At 38.0% G+C, this 21751-nt stretch overlaps 1 protein-coding gene across 1 annotated transcript; it reads left to right on the top strand.

Moving 5' to 3' along the window:
* Positions 1–423: 423 nt before the first annotated feature.
* LOC120215773 (diacylglycerol kinase 1-like) lies at positions 424–21660 on the top strand. The gene is made up of 5 exons (XM_039213346.1): positions 424–630; positions 941–1504; positions 20066–20407; positions 20804–20880; positions 21354–21660. Exons 1-3 carry the CDS (start codon positions 424–426, stop codon positions 20306–20308), a joined length of 1014 nt encoding a protein of 337 aa, XP_039069277.1. The 3' UTR covers positions 20309–20407; positions 20804–20880; positions 21354–21660.
* The last annotated feature ends 91 nt before the right edge of the window (positions 21661–21751 follow it).

Below are 21751 nucleotides of genomic sequence, written 5' to 3' on the forward strand. Positions count from 1 at the left end.
TTTATAACATTTTCATTTTTTTAACCCAGGAAATGCAGTTTTGCCATTAATTGTTTTTCTCAATGGTTAGGCATTCTTCGAAGAGTTAGAAATCTATATGCTCCATTTTATTGCTCCGGTAATTATTGTGGAATTTATGTTGAGATTTTCCTCTCTGATTTTATGTATTATTAATCACTTAATTTTGATATTGCTTTTTCCCCCCAATGGCTAGGCATTTTTCTTAGAAAAAGTGGCTTCTAGTATTGCTGCGAGACAAGAGAAGAGAACCTAATGAGATGGTGTAAGAAGTATGAATATGGATTGTTATAGCTACTGGTAGCATCTAGCAAGCATTTATTATAAGGAGCGATTTGCATTGGCATATGTGGATTTGGAGTGCTTGTTAGTAACGGTTGAATGCTGCTGTATATGATTTGAAGAATGGACGAAGAAGATATGTTGCAGCCCAGTTGGACTCTCTCTTGTGTTATCGCTGGCCTGGTTGGTATTTTGATTATAGTTTACACAGCTTTCCAGTGGACAAGAAATATTAACTTAAGTTGGATGAAAGCGGTAGCGCTGTCAAAGAAAAACCCTAAGGCCAAGCATAAGATTCCTGGAGCTTCTCATACTTGGGATCTGGAATCTGTATCCCGTGCAAAGAATATAAATTGATGTGCTTGCTTGAAGCCAATGTCACCTTCCCAAACTCTAGGACCTAAGGTAGCATCAGATAGTTTCATTCACCGTTGTAGCATATGTGGTGCAGTGGCTCATTTGCTGCTATTCACGTGCACAGAAGGATTGTAAGTGTGTATCTATGATTGGGTTTGAGCATGTGATGCACCAGTTGACAGTTCGATGGACAGAGCTTACTGATCAACCTGATGGAGCATCATTCTGTAGCTATTGTGAAGAACCATGCAGTGGGTCTTTCCTTGGTGGTTCTCCTATATAGTGTTGCTTGTGGTGCCAACGACTCCTTCATGTGGACTGTCACGGTAGCATATCTAATAAAACTGATAAAATTTGTGATTTAGGATCATTCAGAAGGTTGATTCTCTCACCTCTTTATGTTAAGAAATTGAACCCCAGTTCTGGTTTTCTGAGCTCAATCACACATGGTGCAAATGAGTTAGCTTCTTCAGTATGGGAAACCATTAGGAGTCAGAGAAAGAAGCACAAGCATAATAATAAAACCACAGCTGCTACTGGTAGTAATGGTAGCATCTGTGACACATCGACAGTGGGCACTGCTGATACCCCACAAAATGTAAATGGTTCTCATGCTATAGAAAAGAACTGCAATGATACGAAAACAGAGTCAAAGCCTCGTGCAAAAAGAAATGGATCAATTGATCAGAAGGACGAGTCTCAAGCATCAAGGATGAAGCAAAGATATGAGCTGACTGATTTACCACCAGAATCGATATCGTTACTGGTTTTCATCAATAAGAAGAGTGGTGCCCGGCATGGAGATTCCCTCAGGCAGCGCTTGAACCTTCTTTTGAATCCTGTTCAGGTTTGATTGGTTACCAATGATTTTTGTTTAAAGAACAATTTTATGTGTGTGTACTTTTATTTATTTATTAGTGGTGAGGGTGGGTAGTTGAGTAGGAAAGGAACTATGAGCTAAAATGAATTTAAACTCCCACTTCTCTGATGAGATAATTTACTTCCTTTTCGAGAAGTAAATTAGCACCCCCTACAGATGATAAGGAGTGATGCCTAGCTAAACATGATAAAATTTAACATTTAATATCATCTTAATGACAATAGTTAAATTCTAGAATCATCCATCTGTTTCTAGCTATTTGCCTGTTACAAATGATTGGCAGACTCACTTGAAGTTGAAGAGTAACTAGCACAGCCTCTCAAGGTAGTGAGAGTTTTCTGAGTTCATGGTTTCCCATATCATACTAGAGTTAATATATTCACTGCATCAGATATACGTTAGTTGGACTGGAATGACGTTCTTTAAAAACAAAATCTACAGAAAAGTGAGGAAAAATTTTAATCACACAGTCACTGTCGAAACGATTTTTTTCTTAAAAGGTGAAAAACGGTGAGATTTTGAAAACCACATTAATTCTTAATTGTCTCTTTTCATTTTAAAAACATATGCGATTTAAAAGACCTCTCGTTTCGAAAAATTTGAATTTCCTTTACGATCGACAAATAAGGTTCGAAGAGTCGCCACCAATCTTTGATTAGGGTGTGATTAGACACCCAAAAATGCTTTGTCATTTTAAATAAAAATTAATTTTAATTAAAACAACAAATTGAGGTCTGCGTCACCAAAATCCGAGTTCGGGAGTCGGTTACGTGTGGGGAAGGATTAGCACCCCCACAATACCCTAAATTGGTACCTAGTCGATCAATTAACGTCTTTACAATGAATTTTACAAATTCGAATTTATTCTGATTTTTGATCCTATGAAATAAAAAATGTAAATTTAAAACATTCAAAAACACTTAAACAAATTAAATTAAAATTACCAAGTCATTTTAGAAAGATAAAGAATGTTCGATTATTTACAAATATCGAGACCAGATCTTAAAGATATAACAACCTTTTCTCGATATATTTAAATAAACGAACATTTCTTTTTCTCTCGTTCCCAAATTTTAGTGTGATGGATCAATTTTTAGGTTTCACTTTCGGGATACACTTTTATTTTAAAATCATTAAAAGCGGACCTTAAATCAGTTATGACTGCCCACTTAATACAATTTTAAATTAAAAGTGTATTACCCTTAGTCCGATTATGTAATAGGTCAAGTTATGCAAATGAGACTATCATGCAAATTATACCAAAATGATGTCATGTAAAGATCGATTAAATAAAAGTATATATTATATCTAAATCCATGCTTATGAACCGTATAATAACATATGCACACATATCGCCATCATTCAAACCTAGGATAAACATACACACGAAACGAACCCTAACTAACCATACATGCATACACATAAGAAACTTAAACGTGGACTAAAACGAAACATGCGAAAATTAAGAATGAAATGTCTAAAAAACAGATTTTAAGTATATTACTAATTAAGGATGAAATCAAATACGCAAAAAAATATGAGAACTAAAATGAAAAATAAAAGATTCTAATCGAGGACTAAAATATACTAAGCTAAATATACTAGACCTCACGCTAATAACTTCTAAAAGACGATGACTTACGAATAATTAACCCTAACATTTCTAATATAAATTCTAATTATAAACTAAACCTAATCCTAAACTCACACTACCTTAGCCGCTCTCTCACTTTGCTCTCCACTCATCTTCTCCACGACAGCACCTCTCTTCTCCCCTAACTCTCTCTGTTTCACTTCTTCGTTTAACCCCTACAACCAAGATGAGAATCAGTTCCCTCAATCTCCATGAGTACCGTGAACTCCACCATTCATTGGTGATGAAATCGACTCTAGCTATCATCCGTGACAGTCGTAGCCTAGATGAAAACTCACAAATCCAGACTTCATTCTTTCCTACCTCAAAACCTAGGACACTAAAATGAATCTACAAAGAAAACCTCCCAAAGCTAACCGCAATAATTCATGCTCTTAAGCCCAACGACTAGACGAGAACAGTCTCTCTATTCCGACGAAGATTCAATCAAAGCAAGGTAACTCTCTTTCATCTCATCTCCGCTCTTTCATTTCTTATTATTTTGGTTCAAATATGGGGAAGAAAACTTACTGGAAATGCAAAGAAAAATGGTTGATAAATCTCTTTACTATTCTTTGTACACTATTTTCGTATGGGAGAAAAGAAATGAAAAATAGGAATGATTGTGCGTTTTGTTTTCTCTGAAAAACGAAGGGGAAGAAATTACAATGCTTTCCTTTATTTTAAAATCCGAGAAGCCTGTTACATTGCTTCTAAAAAACAATGGTAATACGGGGCTTTCCAATATTGCTTCTATGTCAACCTTTGAAAACCGACACTGCCAACCTAATAACTCTAAAGCTCAGGCAATGCTAACCACTCTTGGCTCCCTTACACTCGTGAAGACCCGTAACAGGACTTGGTAAAGCACAACTAAACCTCTCCTGTCTCGCTCTAAACAATAACCACACACGCACAGAAAACTCTGCTCTTTACTTCAAAACTTTCTTCTTTCATCATGCTTATATCAAAATAGCACAAACACTACATTGTAAATAAAAAATGAACTTAGAATGAATATACCTCGAGAGACTGCTATTGCCTTTGCGAATGAGTGATATTTACTTCTACTGACAGAGTGAATAAAAGAATGCTTTCCTTTATTCCTTCCAAAATGGTGGTCGAGAGACCTTTACAAAAGAAATTTTTTTTGATTTATTCTCTTTTCTCTGTTACAATGGTCTCCGTTTTCTCTCGTTCTAAATCCTCTCTTTTCTTTTTCGTTTCTGTCCCTAGTTCCTCCCCTCGTCTCCCCTAATGCTCTCGTTTTTTAGTGGTTAAATGTCCCACGTTTCTGGTAGTTATTTCCCCACTATCTTTTTTTTTTCTGGTTTTTAACTCCCAAAAACTACTTTCATTTGCCCATGATATAGGCCCAGACAAATTAAGCATCTACAGCTGCCCCTCTTTGCTCATTGTTGTGCAACGAGAATAGAGCAAAGATCAATAGATGATCAAGTTTGTCCGGCCATTAGAACTTCAGAAGATTAATCCGCTTCTCTGCTATTTCGGGATAAGCGAGACTTGAAAAAATCTTCAAATGGCGGGTCTGCTCCCTATTCTTTCATGGAGTATAAGACTCGAACAATCTTCAGTAAACGTGTCTGCTCCCTATTCATTCAGGGAGTATAAGACTCGAATAATCTTCAGTAAACGTGTCTGCTCCCTATTCTTTCATGGAGTATAAGACTCGAATAATCTTCAAAAAACGGGTCCGCTCCCTATTCCTTCAGAGAGTATAAGACTCGATCTTCAATAAACGTGTCCGCTCCCTATTCCTTCAGAGAGTATAGGACTCAATCTTCAACGAACTTGTCCGCTCCCTATTCCTTCAGAGAGTATAGGACTCAATCTTCAACGAACTTGTCCGCTCCCTATTCCTTCAGAGAGTATATGACTCAATCTTCAACGAACTTGTCCGCTCCCTATTCCTTCAGAGAGTATAGGACTCAATCTTCAACAAACGAGTTTGCTTCACTACTCTTTCGTGAAGGCTTATAGATTTAATTGCTTCACTGCTCTTTCGTGAAGGCTTAAATTTACTTATTTTGAAGGTCAAACCTGAAAATCAAACATTATCAATTATGAACATATGCTTAGAAATATTATATTCAAAAATTTAGAATTTGAGAAAATTTCTAAAATTCATCTCTATCATAAAAACTTGTCTGAAAGCCATTGGATATTTGAATCTGCTTTGACTCAATTTTCGTCTGAACAACATTCTTGTCAAAATCTCAAGACCAGTTATCTTCATCTCGATGCTTCAATATCTTCAATCTTCAACTATCATTGGGAAACCTGCAAATGCTTAAGTCATCATGCAATTATGAATGCCATGATCCTACTCATGCCTAAAATGTATGCAATTATGCAATTCAATGCGTTTTCTTCTTTGAAGGAACTCTATCTCCTTTTGATCTCGATGGAACTCGGCTTCATCTTGGGCACAGAACGTTTGACCAGTTCACCCCCAATTAACAATCTCAATTCCATATCTCTCGGCTTAATAGTACCTTGACTTATTTCTTTCTTGAAACCCGTCAGTACCCATGACCAACTTCTTGATCAATGATAACCTCCTTGGGTCATCTTTTAATGGCTGAAATTTTCTACGAACTTCAAGATCTCATTTTCCCGTAACCACACAAGCTTACATGTTTAAATCATTGTCAACTTCAGAATACCTGCGTTCTCCAAAACCTTTTGCACAATAATACAAAATGATCTCATGTACTTCAAGTTAAGCTATATGTTTTGACCTTTCAAAATAAGATGTTTGTAAGAGGGAAATTAACAAGAAAATACATCTCTTTATTTATAAAATGCAGAGAATTTTTAGGTAATTTTATGGCAAACTTTTAACTGGAAACAGTAAAAGAACAAAAGAGTAGGCGTCTTCAAATATCAATAATGCAAATGCTTTTGAACTGGCACGCCGTTAGAATGTCTCGAGCGTAGCTTCTGTCAAAAAGATCTTCAAAATTGTGATGCTTAAGAGTATGAAACTACTTCTAAACTCCCAAATCTCTATCATTGGATGCCCTAAACCAGTATTGAATCTCATGTGCATTCAATATCTCTCCTGGTTATTTCAACCGAGACTCATTAATCTTTAGTCTCATCCCTGGTCACCAACTGTCATTGTTACTATCCATATCAGGAGCTCTTTCCACTTCCAAAATTAATTCAGAACCTTCCACTATGCACAAATTCTGAATTTCAAATTCAACTCAAGTCGCCCTTTGCGGGTTTTCAACTTAAGACCTCCTTTGGTTCCAAGACGCCCTTTTCGGGTTTTCATCCTGAACCCTCCTTTTATTTCTTTTTTTCATTTTTCTCTTTTTTCATTTTTCTTTTTTTCATTTTTCTTTTTTTCATTTTTCATTTTTTCTTCCCTTTTCCATTTTTTCTTTTTATTTTTTCCATCATTTTTCTTTTTTCTCATTTTTCTCATTTTTTCTCTTTTATTTCTTCTTCAAGCGAAATATCTCTTAACAGCGTCGGAATTCACTGGATATGGTAATTCTGATCCGTCCATTTCAGTTAGGACTAGAGCTCCCCCAGAAAAGGCCTTCTTGACAACATAAGGTCCTTCCCAATTGGGCATCCATTTTCCTCTGAAATCCTTCTGAATAGGCAAAATCCTTTTAAGCACCAAATCTCCCTCATGGAATTCTCGAAGGCGAACTTTCTTACCATGTGCCCGTATCATACGTTTTTGGTACATCTGACCATGACAAATAGCTTTCAATCTCTTTTCTTCAATCAAATTCAACTGGTCATACCTAGCTTGGACCCATTCTGCCTCATCAAGCTTTACCTCTGACAAAATCCGAAGTGAGGGAATTTCCACCTCAATAGGTAAGACAGCTTCCATCCCATAAACCAAAGAAAACGGAGTTGCCCCAGTTGAAGTCCGTACTGAAGTTCGATAAGCAAATAGAGCAAAGGGCAACTTCTCATGCCAATCCTTATAGGTCTCAATCATTTTCTCTATGAGCCTTTTGATGTTCTTATTGGCCGCCTCTACTGCCCCATTCATCTTTGGGCGATAAGTGGTGGAATTATGATGCTTTATTTTGAACTGTTTACAGACCGAGTCCATCATCTTATTATTTAAATTCAACGCATTATCGGAGATAATCCTCTCAGGAAAACCATATCTACAAATGATCTCCTTCTTCAAAAATTTGCATATTGTAGACTGGGTAACATTTGCGTAAGAAGCTGCTTCTACCCACTTGGTGAAATAATCTATGGCTACCAGAATGAAGCGATGACCATTTGAAGCTTTGGGCGAAATTTGTCCAATAACATCCATGCCCCACATTGAGAATGGCCACGGAGCTGTCATTACGTGCAACGGATGAGGAGGAGTATGTATCCTATCTCCATAAATCTGACACTTGTGACATTTTCGGGCATAATTGATACAGTCTGTTTCCATAGTTGACCAATAATACCCAAATCTCATAATCTGCCTAGCCATAACATGCCCATTAGCATGGGTACCACATATTCCCTCATGCACTTCTTCAAGAATCAATTTGGCTTCTTTCGCGTCCACACATCTTAACAAGACCTGATCCAAAATTTTCTTGTATAGAGTCTCACCATCAAGCACATACCCTGATGCCATTCTTCTAATGGTTCTCTTATCATTCTCAGTGGTCTGTTCTGGATAACTCTGATACCTTATATATTGCAAGATATCATAATACCAAGGGTTTCCATCTTCTTATTCTTCAATATTAAAACAATGGGCTGGATACTCATAAGCTTTCATTTCAATGGGCATCATATTTGAATGCTCGCTCATCTTAAATGCCGCTGCCAGTGTGGCTAAGTCATCTGCCATTTGATTCTCTTCTCTGGGGAGGTAATTGAAAGTTACTTCTTCAAATTCTTCAACAAGTTCCATAACCAACTTATGGTATTCTACAAGCTTGGGATCTTTTGTCTCCCATTCTCCTCTGAGCTGGTATATTACCAAAGCTGAATCCCCATATACTTTAAGCATTTTTACTTTGCGTTCAACAGCAGCTCTAAGACCCAGAACACAGGCTTCATACTCGGCCATATTGTTTGTACAATCAAAATTAAGCCTACTGGTGAAAGGATAATGCTCTCCTTCTGGTGAGACCAAAATTCCCCCGATTCCATGTCCCATGGCATTTGAAGCACCATCGAACTTCAACTTCCAATATTTGCTAGTGGATGCCACTGCTTCTTCTACCGAAATGGCCATTAAATCTTCATCTGGGAAATCAAAGCTCAACGACTTATATTCTTCCGAAGCCCTGCTTGCAATGAATTCCGCTATAGCACTTCCTTTAATTGTCGTCTGGTTTACATACTGGATGTCAAACTCGGACAATAAGATCTGCCAACGAGCTAATCTTCCAGATAATGCAGGCACACCCATTAAATATTTCAAGGGATCAAGCTTGGATATAAGCCAAGTAGTATGATACAACATATATTGTCTAAGCCTTCGGGTAGCCCATACTAAAGCGCAACACAACTTTTCAATGGGTGAGTATCTTGTCTCACATTCAGTGAACTTCTTGCTGAGATAATAAATAGCCCTTTCTTTCTTCTCAGTTTGGTCACGTTGGCCCAGCACACACCCCATTGAATTTTCATAAACCGACAAATATAGAATCAAGGGTTTGCCTGAGATGGGTGGCGCTAAAATTGGAGTGCTCGACAAATATCTTTTCACTGCTTCAAAAGCTCTTTGACAATCCTCACTCCATTCCCCTGAGTTATTCTTGCGAAGAAGGCGGAATATGGGATCACACTTTTCTGTCAGCTGTGAAATAAACCGAGCTATATAATTCAATCTTCCAAAAAATCCTCTGACTTCTTTTTGTGTTCGTGGGGGTGGCAAGTCTTGAATAGCTTTTACTTTATCTGGGTCTATTTCAATTCCTTTTTGGCTTACTATGAATCCCAACAACTTTCCAGATGTCACCCCAAAAGTACATTTATTTGGGTTGAGTTTTAGCTGGCATCTTCTTAGTCTTTTAAAAAGCTTTCTCAAATTCCCGATATGTTCTTCCTCTGTCTTAGCTTTGACAATCATATCATCGACATAAACTTCTATCTCTTTATGCATCATGTCATGAAATAACGTCACCATGGCCCTTTGATATGTTGCCCCGGCGTTTTTCAATCCAAACGGCATTACTTTATAACAAAACGTTCCCCACATGGTAACGAACGTCGTTTTTTCCATATCTTCAGGATTCATCTTAATTTGATTGTAGCCAGAGAAACCATCCATAAAAGAGAATAAAGAATTTCCAGCAGTATTATCCACTAGCGTATCTATATGTGGCAAAGGAAAATTATCTTTTGGACTAGCTCGGTTGAGATCCCTGTAGTTGACACACATTCGAACTTTCCCATCCTTCTTCGGTACTGGAACAATATTAGCCACCCATTCAGGATATTTGGCCACTTTAAGAAACCCGGCATCAAATTGTTTCTTCACTTCCTCTTTAATCTTGAGCAGAATCTCAGGTCTCATTCTTCTCAATTTTTGCTGTACCGGTTTACATTCAGGCTTTATTGGCAGTTTGTGAACAACCAACTCTGTATCTAAACCCGGCATATCTTCGTATGACCAAGCAAACACATTCTTGTATTCTTGAAGCAATTCTATCAAATCATGTCGACCTCCAACTGACAAAGTGGTACCAATCTTTATTTCTCTCTTATCTTCATATGTCCCCAAATTCAAAATCTCAGTAAACTCTTTATGAGGTAGAATCTGCTTATCTTCATTCTCCACCATTTTCAGCAATTCAGAAGGTAGTTCACATCCTTCATCATCATCACAATCCTTGATTTCTCCTTGACATATAGGCTTCTCGAAATCAATCTCCGGGTCAGAGTCATTGGCATTTATATTATTGATATCTGAGCTCCTGAAAAAATAATGAAAGAGAAGATATATATACATATATACATATGGGAGGATCTTTTCCCATATAAATAAATAAAAAGAAATAAATACATACATATATACAACAACGAATGAATGAATGAAATGCATGGGAGAATGTTTGCCATTTGGAACTAACAGAATGCATCTTTTATTGAAAGCAAGAAAAAACAAACAGCTTAACCCTTTACATAAAATCACCTATTGCCCCAGGGTATGAACAACAGGGAGAAAGTTCCAGTGCATTACTCTGTAACAGATTTGTAAACTACAGGCAGTTCTTCCGCGGTCCAATTGTTCAACACGAAGCCCGGTGGTACAGGATAAATGCCCATAGCTCTCATTTCCTCGGATTCATCATCAGTTATAACATTAATGCCTAAATCTCCCAAGGCATTCTCAACCATCGTCTCAGTGTTCCTTGAATTCCCTTGAAACATATGCCCCCCAGACATGAAAATGCTACTCAACGGCGGAAAGGTCATGGGTTCCCAGCTAAGGTCTTCACCAGCCAATCTGGCCTTTCTGATTTCTTGGCCCTTCTTAATTCCCCTCATCTTATCCCTCGAAGTTGGCTGATATCCCAAACCAAATCGATCTTTTTTAGTAATAGGGCATATGGGATTCACCGGTCCTTGCAACTGTCGGCCTAAACCCTTTCCAACTTTTGCTCCTCTTCCAAGAGTCAATTTAAGCCCCATCTTGGTACAATTTGACAATCGAGGCTTTGGTATCTTCTTGCCTTCGGCCACAAACGTAGCATTGACAAACTCCAACGATCTGAAAGAACACTCGACGGCTTGCTCATCAACTTCAATATACGGAGCAGTAGTAGAAACAGAAGCAATAATATCCTCTTCAGCATGAATACATACCAACCTTCCATCAATCACAAATTTCAGTCTCTGGTGTAATGTGGACGGAACTGCACCGGCCTGATGAATCCAAGGCCTTCCCAACAAACAATTGTACGTAGGCATAATGTCCATTACGAGAAATTCTACTTCATAAGTTGCTGGACCAATATTCAGAGGAACATCAATCTTGCCCAACACTTCTCTTTTAGTCCCATCGAAAGCTCGAACCACACTTTGACAGGTTCTCATAAGTGTACTATCTAATGGAAGCTTCTTTAGAGTCACTAAAGGCATCACATTCAAAGCTGAACCATTATCAACTAAGACCCGAGACATCACATGCCCTTTACATTTAACTGTAATGTGCAAAGCCTTCTGACTATCCATCATCCCAGAAGGGATTTCATATTCAGAAAAAGATAAAAAATTATCAGCTTGTATATTGGAAACTAAACGATCCAACTTTTCAATGGGCAACTCTTTCGGAACAAAAGTCTGGTTCAAAACCTTTAACAGAGCATTCCTATGGGCCTCTGAACTCAAAAGTAATGATAAAACAGAAATACGGGCAGGCAACTTGTGTAACTGTTCCACAACACTGTATTCACTGTGTTTCAGAAACTTCAAAAATTCTACCGCTTCACTCTCGGTTACTGGTTCATTGATAACATGCTTATCCTCTTCTATCTGCACATCAACCTTTTTCCCCTTATCAACTGCAACCTTCTTCTCAGACTCTTTAGGTGGATTAAGAGAATAACACCTACCACTTATAGTAAAGCGTCCCACCTCATCTATTTCCTCATTCTCTTTTGTTACATCTCCCATCTGGCAATCATATCTCCAAGGCACTTGTTTATTATCTCAATATGAGAATGGAGATGGAGGTCTAATAACCACTTTCGGGGCTACCTTCTCAGCAACTCGATTTTTGGGAGTAATAATTAGGGGACAACTGGCATTGTATACCCCTTTAGACGATCCTTCTGAAGCGCAAACTTCCGCTTCCTCTTCTTCAGCAATCTCTCTAAAGAACTCAATTTCTTTACTGTCCATCATGTCTTGTACCAAAGATAGGAAGTCAGGACATTGCTGAATATTGTGTCCCTCACTGTTATGATACTGACACACCTCTCCACTGTTAAACTGTTCACCCATCAAACTGGGTTTCAACAATCCTACATTGACCATCTGGCACCACACCCAACTCATGGGTGATACCACCTCACCAACATTCCTTACAATTCTCTTTCCTTTCTCTTCAGTAATCGCATTAACTCCTGCCCCTGCATGGCTTGGCAACGGATTCTGAGCTATATTTGGCTGCTCACTGTCACCAAAGTTGATGACATTCCTCGTTCTCAAAGCTTGGACAACCTTCTTAAAAGCAGTACAATTCTCAATGGAATGCCCAGGGTTCCCTGCATGGTACTCACACTGAGCACTAGCATCATACCATTTGGGAAAAGGAGATTGTATTGGTGTCACGTGATACGGAGAAACCACATGTCGATCATACAAAATCTGAAACAATTCCTTATAAGGCATCGGAATTGGATCAAATTGAGGCCTCTCTCTCCTCTGGTCCCTTGCCCCTTGTCTATTATCATTTTGTGTTGACGACCCTGCTCCTTGAGGACGGGAAACAGTGATGTTATTAGAATCGTACTGCCTCACATTACTAACTTCGCCTTCCTTTTTCCTCGTTGGTGGCCTCTTACTAGACTCTCCTCCCTCGAGCTTCCCACTCTTAACAGCCATTTCAATCATTTCTCCCGCCGTAATTACATCAGTAAAATTTCGATAAGGATTACCGATAAGATGCGAGAAAAAAGGAGCCTTCAAGGTGTTGACAAAAAGCATATTTGTTTCCTCCTCTTCCAATGGCGGGTGGACTTGCACTGCTACATCTCTCCATCTTTGAGCATATTGTCTAAAACTCTCGTTAGACTTCTTTTCCATTCCTTGCAACATCATCCTGTTGGGCCTAACATCCTTCACATGTTTGTATTGCTCAAGAAAGGACTTAGCCAAGTCTTTCCACGATTTAATATTAGCTCTACTCAGTTGGTTATACCATCGGATTGCCGAGCCAGTTAAGCTTTCCTGAAAGCAGTGTATCAACAATTGATCGTCCCCTATGTATCCGGTCATCTTCCTACAAAACATTGTGATATGTGCAGAGGGGCACCTGGTACCATCAAACTTTTCAAAGTCAGGAACTTTAAACTTTGGAGGCAATACCAGATCGGGAACTAGACTTAACTCCTTTGCGTCAAATCCATAGACACTGGTATCTTCCTTCATGGCTCTGACCTCTCTTTCTAACTGCTTCCATTTCTCTTCCAACAGATTGTTTTGGTCCTTCTTGGCTTCTTCATCAAGGTCCGGAACTTGATGATATTGATGTTCTTCCTGATACGAACTAGATCCAGGCTGTACGTTAACAGAAGCACCGACTGGATTAATGTGCACCTTCCCGACATGAACAGGGGTCACTTGAACATTCTGAGATTGTTCTGGGGTTAACCCTGGATGATGAAGTGGGTCTTCAGTTACACCTTCTGGCATAGGGCTTTTCCCATGTTCTGGATTTCTTCCTTCCAACATACTCGCAAACTTGGCAAACATCTCCTTTTGGGCATTCATCATATCTTCTTGCATTTTCTTGATATTATCTTGTAAATCCAACTGAGCATTCTCAATTTGGGCAAGTTTGTCTTCCATAACTTTCTTCCTGGTTCTGTAGATATACTTGGGATTTTCCAGTATTACTCTGTCACAGAGTCATTTTGTTATCGCTGATATTTATTAATGAATATGAAATATATGATTATGAATGAATAAAATGCGATGCAAAAATTAAATGCATTAAAAAATGCATATGCAAAATGCAGGGTGTTGATCCTGGAATGACTCCTTAGAACAACTCTTTATATTAGAACGACGTTCAATTACAAAGTTGAAACATATCACAAATAAATCTGCACCATCTCTCCTATTTCTTGTACGTGTGCTAGTAACTCTACAATCTTCTGGTTTTCTTCAGCCTCAGGATCTAGTTCTTCAGTCACATCAGCAGCTTCCTCAGATAGAATGACCAAATATTGAGCGATTCTCCGCGCGTGTTCTAGGTAACAAGCAATAAAGTCCTCTCTTTGCTTGACTCTTGCCTGAGCTCGCTCCCATCGAAAACGCCACTGTATATCCCCCTCATAGGGAACTATCGATAGCTCACTTGCTTGCCTCTGAAATTCTTGAACCACGGCTTCAAGCTCGCTCACTTGTCTCTTCAAACATTCAACCTCCCCACGGCTCGAGCTACCTTCCCCGCTTCGGTATCGTCGTAATGCAGTCTCTAAACTTGAAATTTTCCCCTTCAACTTTTCATTCTGGGCTTGACTCTTTTGTAACCGCTGCTCTAAAGAATCATTTTCTTTCGATAAAATCTTCACTTGGTGTCTGCTTTGCTTGAGCTCTTCTTGATTCTCTCCGGATACTCTTTTGAGGCTTGCCACCTCTTGCCTCAATTCGACAGACTTACTCGAGCTAGAACCTGCCTGAGCTTTTACCATTCGCTGATAAGTTGACCGAAGATCGTCAAAGTCTAGCCGAAGTTGCTTCTCTACTTTTTCAATTCGATCTGCTCTACTCTTCTGAATGTCAATCTTCAATCCCTTTTGATACACTTCATCTTCTAGCTTCTGTAAAGTCATTCTCCATTGTCTCCGTTCTGCTTCAAAATCGCGCTTGGCTAACTCTATTGGAGATGGCACCACTCTCAATTGTTCCTCCACCGGCTGAATATTTTCAGGATTCACTATCGGGATGTTGTCGTTTACTCGACCGCTTCTCCACTGCTCGTACTCTTGAGATAACTCGAGATCATAGGTGAACAAATTCATGCGACGAGTTTGCTTCCAGGCCTCAGCAACCCCTTTAACTTTACCCTTATACTGATCTCCTTTGAATGCAAAATCCGACCCTACCAAGTCCCACGTGGCTGGAATGAACTGTCTCGATCCATACTGTCTGGAAGCTAGTAGAGGTGCATACCCAACAGACCCCCATATACCTGGCAAAGGAACCCAATCTCGCTCTCCACATCGGTAAAGTATATCCGAAGAGGTATTCCACGAAGCTCGCCACAAAATATCACCATCTCTGATATCCTTGAAGATAACCATCCATTTTTCTTCGGTAAAACCCCCAGGCCACTCTTTAGAAAGAAAATCCTTCAAAGGTGAGAAACCGTCTAAAAATACTCGTCCTGGTGCCCTTTCAACATGTTTGAAATGACTCAAAATCCACACTAGCAGCAAAGGCGCACATCCTATAAAACGTCCTTCTCCCTCGCGCCTACAAGAACTCAAAGACCGGAACGTCTCAGCTAGAATAGCTGGAACAGGATCCACGCGCTTGTCTAATCTTTCAAACAGGTCAACAACTTATACGTCTACATATCCTAACACTTTTGGAAAAATAACGAGCCCATAAATCCCTAAAGCAAACAAGTCAAGCTTCTTTCTCTTATCAGGATGATGAGCAATTACTTCTTTCAGAGCAGCCCAAAAGATGCACTCACTGTCTCCCTTCTTCTTAATGTTTCTGATTACCCAATCTTCACTCATTCCGGTCATCAATAGTAATTTCTTCTTAAACGAAGGAGTGATTGGCAGCTTGGTATATACTCTATCCATCTGTGACCTCGAACAACGGACCAAAGCTTGATACTCCTCTATTGTTGGTGTTAGATCCACTCTACCAAATGTGAAACAACTATAAGCCGGGTTCCAGAACTGTGCCAATGCTCTAAACAGATTTCGGTCAATAGAAACATCCAGAAGATAAGGAATATCGCCGTACAACTGATAAAACATCTCCTTATCGGCTACTGTCCATCTTCCCCATATCTCCTTTAGCTCACTTAGATCATTCTGACGCACGTTGATGTGAGTGTAACCAAATAACTCTGACACATATCCAGGCATCACGCTATCCCCATTGGTCAATTGGGACTGTTCCGACCACCTCAGAACATCTGCATTGTCCTCAATCTCTTTCTGAACCGTTCGTTCCATATTACTGGCCTTCTATATAGACATCGACCCCAAATCAACACCATGTAATGGACAATGCAATGCAAAACAGAAAAGAAACAAGGCAAAAACAACAAAAGATCGATTAGTAAACATGAAACAATTAATTCAGGATAATAATTTGTTCAAAAATCTTACCCACATATGCTGACTACCCCATCATGCTTTATCAGATCCTACCCAACATGATATCTACCCCCAGGCTTTGTTATCCACAAAAATAAATCCTAACCACATGATATCTAATTCGCATGCTTGTTCAAAAAATACACCTAACCGCATGATATCTAGTTCGCATGCATTTATTCGAAAAAACGAAAATAAATGACTCAAAAAAGCTTTTCCTTGTGTACCCTCCTCACGGGATTCTTAAGGTTCGGGTTTGGTTCAACCTAAGTTTAGGCTCTATGTTCACTATATGCCGGGTTAGGTTCTAAAGTAATAGGTTCTCGAATTGTCCTTGCCGGTGCCCCATTGGGCTGCCGAACCCTCAATCCTAGCCCATCACAGGCTTTAGGGGATCGAGTTCAATTTCGAGGGAACACACCTCCTTATGTCCATGCGGAGGTGATTACCATCACGAGGACCATAAGGCGTGAGCTCCAGGAGCGATCCACTATCCCATGCGGAGGTGAAAACCACACGAGGGCATAGTCTCTCACTCCTACTTAAATAGGACGGAGCGGAGTTTTAGCTCATGTTATGACAATGCAGCTGTGCAGTGTGTGAGGAAAAACGAAAAAACAAACAATAAAAACACTCAAAATCAATTCCCAAAACACACAATTATTCTGAAATCATTAGCAAACATATCAGTACAACTATTTAATTGTCAATCAAATTAAATTAAAAAAATCAAAATATAAACAAACAAAAATTATTAAAAACCAAACAATAGATCAAAAATCAAATTAAAACGAATTTGTAATTTTCAATTGCAAAGACAATTAATTAATCGACTATCAGCTTGACTCTCTAAAAAAGGTCCCCAGCGGAGTCGCCAAGCTGTCGAAACGATTTTTTTCTTAAAAGGTGAAAAACGGTGAGATTTTGAAAACCACATTAATTCTTAATTGTCTCTTTTCATTTTAAAAACATATGCGATTTAAAAGACCTCTCGTTTCGAAAAATTTGAATTTCCTTTACGATCGACAAATAAGGTTCGAAGAGTCGCCACCAATCTTTGATTAGGGTGTGATTGGACACCCAAAAATGCTTTGTCATTTTAAATAAAAATTAATTTTAATTAAAACAACAAATTGAGGTCTGTGTCACCAAAATCCGAGTTCGGGAGTCGGTTACGTGTGGGGAAGGATTAGCACCCCCACAACACCCTAAATTGGTACCTAGTCGATCAATTAACGTCTTTACAATGAATTTTACAAATTCGAATTTATTCTGATTTTTGATCCCATGAAATAAAAAATGTAAATTTAAAACATTCAAAAACACTTAAACAAATTAAATTAAAATTACCAAGTCATTTTAGAAATATAAAGAATGTTCGATTATTTACAAATATCGAGACCAGATCTTAAAGATATAACAACCTTTTCTCGATATATTTAAATAAACGAACATTTCTTTTTCTCTCGTTCCCAAATTTTAGTGTGATGGATCAATTTTTAGGTTTCACTTTCGGGATACACTTTTATTTTAAAATCATTAAAAGCGGACCTCAAATCAGTTATGACTGCCCACTTAATACAATTTTAAATTAAAAGTGTATTACCCTTAGTCCGATTATGTAATATGTCAAGTTATGCAAATGAGGCTATCATGCAAATTATACCAAAATGATGTCATGTAAAGATCGATTAAATAAAAGTATATATTATATCTAAATCCATGCTTATGAACCGTATAATAACATATGCACACATATCGCCATCATTCAAACCTAGGATAAATATACACACGAAACGAACCCTAACTAACCATACATGCATACACATAAGAAACTTAAACATGGACTAAAACGAAACATGCGAAAATTAAGAATGAAATGTCTAAAAAACAGATTTTAAGTATATTACTAATTAAGGATGAAATCAAATACGCAAAAAAATATGAGAACTAAAATGAAAAATAAAAGATTCTAATCGAGGACTAAAATATACTAAGCTAAATATACTAGACCTCACGCTAATAACTTCTAAAAGACGATGACTTACGAATAATTAACCCTAACATTTCTAATATAAATTCTAATTATAAACTAAACCTAATCCTAAACTCACACTACCTTAGCCGCTCTCTCACTTTGCTCTCCACTCATCTTCTCCACGACAGCACCTCTCTTCTCCCCTAACTCTCTCTGTTTCACTTCTTCGTTTAACCCCTACAACCAAGATGAGAATCAGTTCCCTCAATCTCCATGAGTACCGTGAACTCCACCATTCATTGGTGATGAAATCGACTCTAGCTATCATCCGTGACAGTCGTAGCCTAGATGAAAACTCACAAATCCAGACTTCATTCTTTCCTACCTCAAAACCTAGGACACTAAAATGAATCTACAAAGAAAACCTCCCAAAGCTAACCGCAATAATTCATGCTCTTAAGCCCAACGACTAGACGAGAACAGTCTCTCTATTCCGACGAAGATTCAATCAAAGCAAGGTAACTCTCTTTCATCTCATCTCTGCTCTTTCATTTCTTATTATTTTGGTTCAAATATGGGGAAGAAAACTTACTGGAAATGCAAAGAAAAATGGTTGATAAATCTCTTTACTATTCTTTGTACACTATTTTCGTATGGGAGAAAAGAAAAGAAAAATAGGAATGATTGTGCGTTTTGTTTTCTCTGAAAAACGAAGGGGAAGAAATTACAATGCTTTCCTTTATTTTAAAATCCGAGAAGCCTGTTACATTGCTTCTAAAAAACAATGGTAATACGGGGCTTTCCAATATTGCTTCTATGTCAACCTTTGAAAACCGACACTGCCAACCTAATAACTCTAAAGCTCAGGCAATGCTAACCACTCTTGGCTCCCTTACACTCGTGAAGACCCGTAACAGAACTTGGTAAAGCACAACTAAACCTCTCCTGTCTCGCTCTAAACAATAACCACACACGCACAGAAAACTCTGCTCTTTACTTCAGAACTTTCTTCTTTCATCATGCTTATATCAAAATAGCACAAACACTACACTGTAAATAAAAAATGAACTTAGAATGAATATACCTCGAGAGACTGCTATTGCCTTTGCGAATGAGTGATATTTACTTCTACTGACAGAGTGAATAAAAGAATGCTTTCCTTTATTCCTTCCAAAATGGTGGTCGAGAGACCTTTACAAAAGAAATTTTTTTTTATTTATTCTCTTTTCTCTGTTACAATGGTCTCCGTTTTCTCTCGTTCTAAATCCTCTCTTTTCTTTTTCGTTTCTGTCCCTAGTTCCTCCCCTCGTCTCCCCTAATGCTCTCGTTTTTTAGTGGTTAAATGTCCCACGTTTCTGGTAGTTATTTCCCCACTATCTTTTTTTTTTTCTGGTTTTTAACTCCCAAAAACTACTTTCATTTGCCCATGATATAGGCCCAGACAAATTAAGCATCTACACACTTGCCAGGATTGACTTCCCTCAAGTTCTTGGAAGATGATACCCAATATACGTATTTTTATTGGGTTTCGTAATGAATTGATAACCTTATAATTATGTCGCAACTGCTGACACTATTACTTGGACTGTCTTTCTTTCTTTTCGTTTATGTTCTAGGCTTCTAGCTGTCCTGATTTTAGGTTTGGTTCTTGAATTTCATAGTTGTCAATATGTTTTCTGATTTGATGTTTTGGAGGGTTTTCTCTTTAAAATTGGTCAGAACTTTTTGTTGGTTCTGTTTTCATGTTTTTTACTTGTTTTCCAGTTTGATATTTTTATTTGTGTATTTTCGTTAAAATCGGTCACAACTATTTGTTGGTTATTCAAGTTCATGTTTTTGATGGGTTTGCCCATTCAGGTTTTGAACTGAGTTCATCACAGGGACCAGAGATGGGTCTCTTTTTATTCAGAAAGGTTCCTCATTTTAGGATACTTGTATGTGGTGGGGATGGTACTGTTGGCTGGGTTCTTAACGCAATAGACAAGCAAAATTTTGTTTCACCACCTCCAGTTGCTATTCTCCCTGCTGGAACTGGAAATGATCTGGCCAGGGTACTGTCATGGGAGGTGGCTTGGGCTCTCTGGAAAGACAAGGGGGACTCTGCACGGTATTGCAGGACATAGGGCATGCTGCAGTGACTATTCTTGACCGCTGGAAAGTAGCTATTCTGAACTAACAGGGGAAGCAACTTCAATCTCCAAAATTTATGAACAATTATCTAGGTATGCAGACTAGTTCTTTTAGGTCTTCTAGAATCTGATTAAGTTCAACATCTATGTTGTCAAGTTGGAATTTGACCTTATAGAGGAAGGAGAAAGCAAGTTTAAGATGGAATTTTATCATAGATGGTTTTTGTAGTTTGCTTGGATTTGGATTTGGTTGCATGCTGCATTATAACTATAGATATTTTTCAAGGATATTTTGTAAATATATATCCATGATCTCCTGAACTAGTGAAAATCATTTGAATCGGTCACTTGGTATTTTAGCTGGCTGATTGGTAGATTTATCTTGTTCCATTTTCTTGGTTAGATGAGTTTATTGGTCTTTCCATTGTCTTTCGTGTTCACTTATGATAACTTGGTGGTATTCTCATGCTTTATGATTCTCTTACACAGGGATTGGACGTGATGCGAAGGTCGCTTTGGACATTCACAACTTGAGAGAGGAGAATCCCGAGAAGTTCAATAATCAGGTTCTCATATTCTTGCAACGTTGCTTTTCAACTACTATGCAAAATAAATTTGATGATTTATGGGCTAATTACGTAGTTTGTTCAATTGAAAAATGATATTTAATTTCAGCCTACCTGTAGTTTTAGAAATGTAAATATATTAATACAATCATGTCAGTTGGAAGCTTATACTTGTACCTCAGAGCAAACACTCTCTCTGAATGTTATTACAATTTAAAGAATGCAGAGATTTGCATACTTTATATGCAGATTTCCACCTCATTACAATTTATCGTATAGCGGAAGTGAAAACCAGGGAGGCTGTAATGACATATAGCTTTGAAGTACATCAAATGGAAAATTGAAAAATTTCCATTGGAAGATATATACATGAATAGTTTGTATTTTGGTCTATATTTTATTTATATTTTTGTAATAATTTTTGTATGCCTGATAGCTTGTCTTATTGCTTATACAATTCCATATTTATGAAGTTACCTCAATATTCCTGCAGTTTATGAATAAAGTGCTTTATGCAAGAGAAGGTGCTAAGAGTATAATGGACGGTACGTTTGCGGACTTTCCTTGGCAAGTTAGAGTAGAGGTGGATGGTGTTGAGGTAGAGGTACCTGAGGTATGGATGCTAGCTTTTATTTGTGAAAATGTGGAGACTATGTGATAATTGTTCAGAATAGTTTATTTCTTAACATTTCCAATTATACACACACATATATGTACATGTTTGTATATATTTCAGAAATATTAAAAAATCAGATCAAATACACAGCTGTTGCTTCTAACTGAAAACTTCTTTAAAACCTGTTGTGTTTTATTATTATTATTATTATTATTATCCTTTTTTGTCCAACTCTCTTGCTTTTATCAACTGTTG

This window comes from Hibiscus syriacus, unplaced genomic scaffold (assembly GCF_006381635.1).
Source record: "Hibiscus syriacus cultivar Baekdansim isolate YM2019G1 unplaced genomic scaffold, ASM638163v2 tig00110156_pilon, whole genome shotgun sequence".
Classification (NCBI taxonomy): Eukaryota; Viridiplantae; Streptophyta; class Magnoliopsida; order Malvales; family Malvaceae; genus Hibiscus; species Hibiscus syriacus.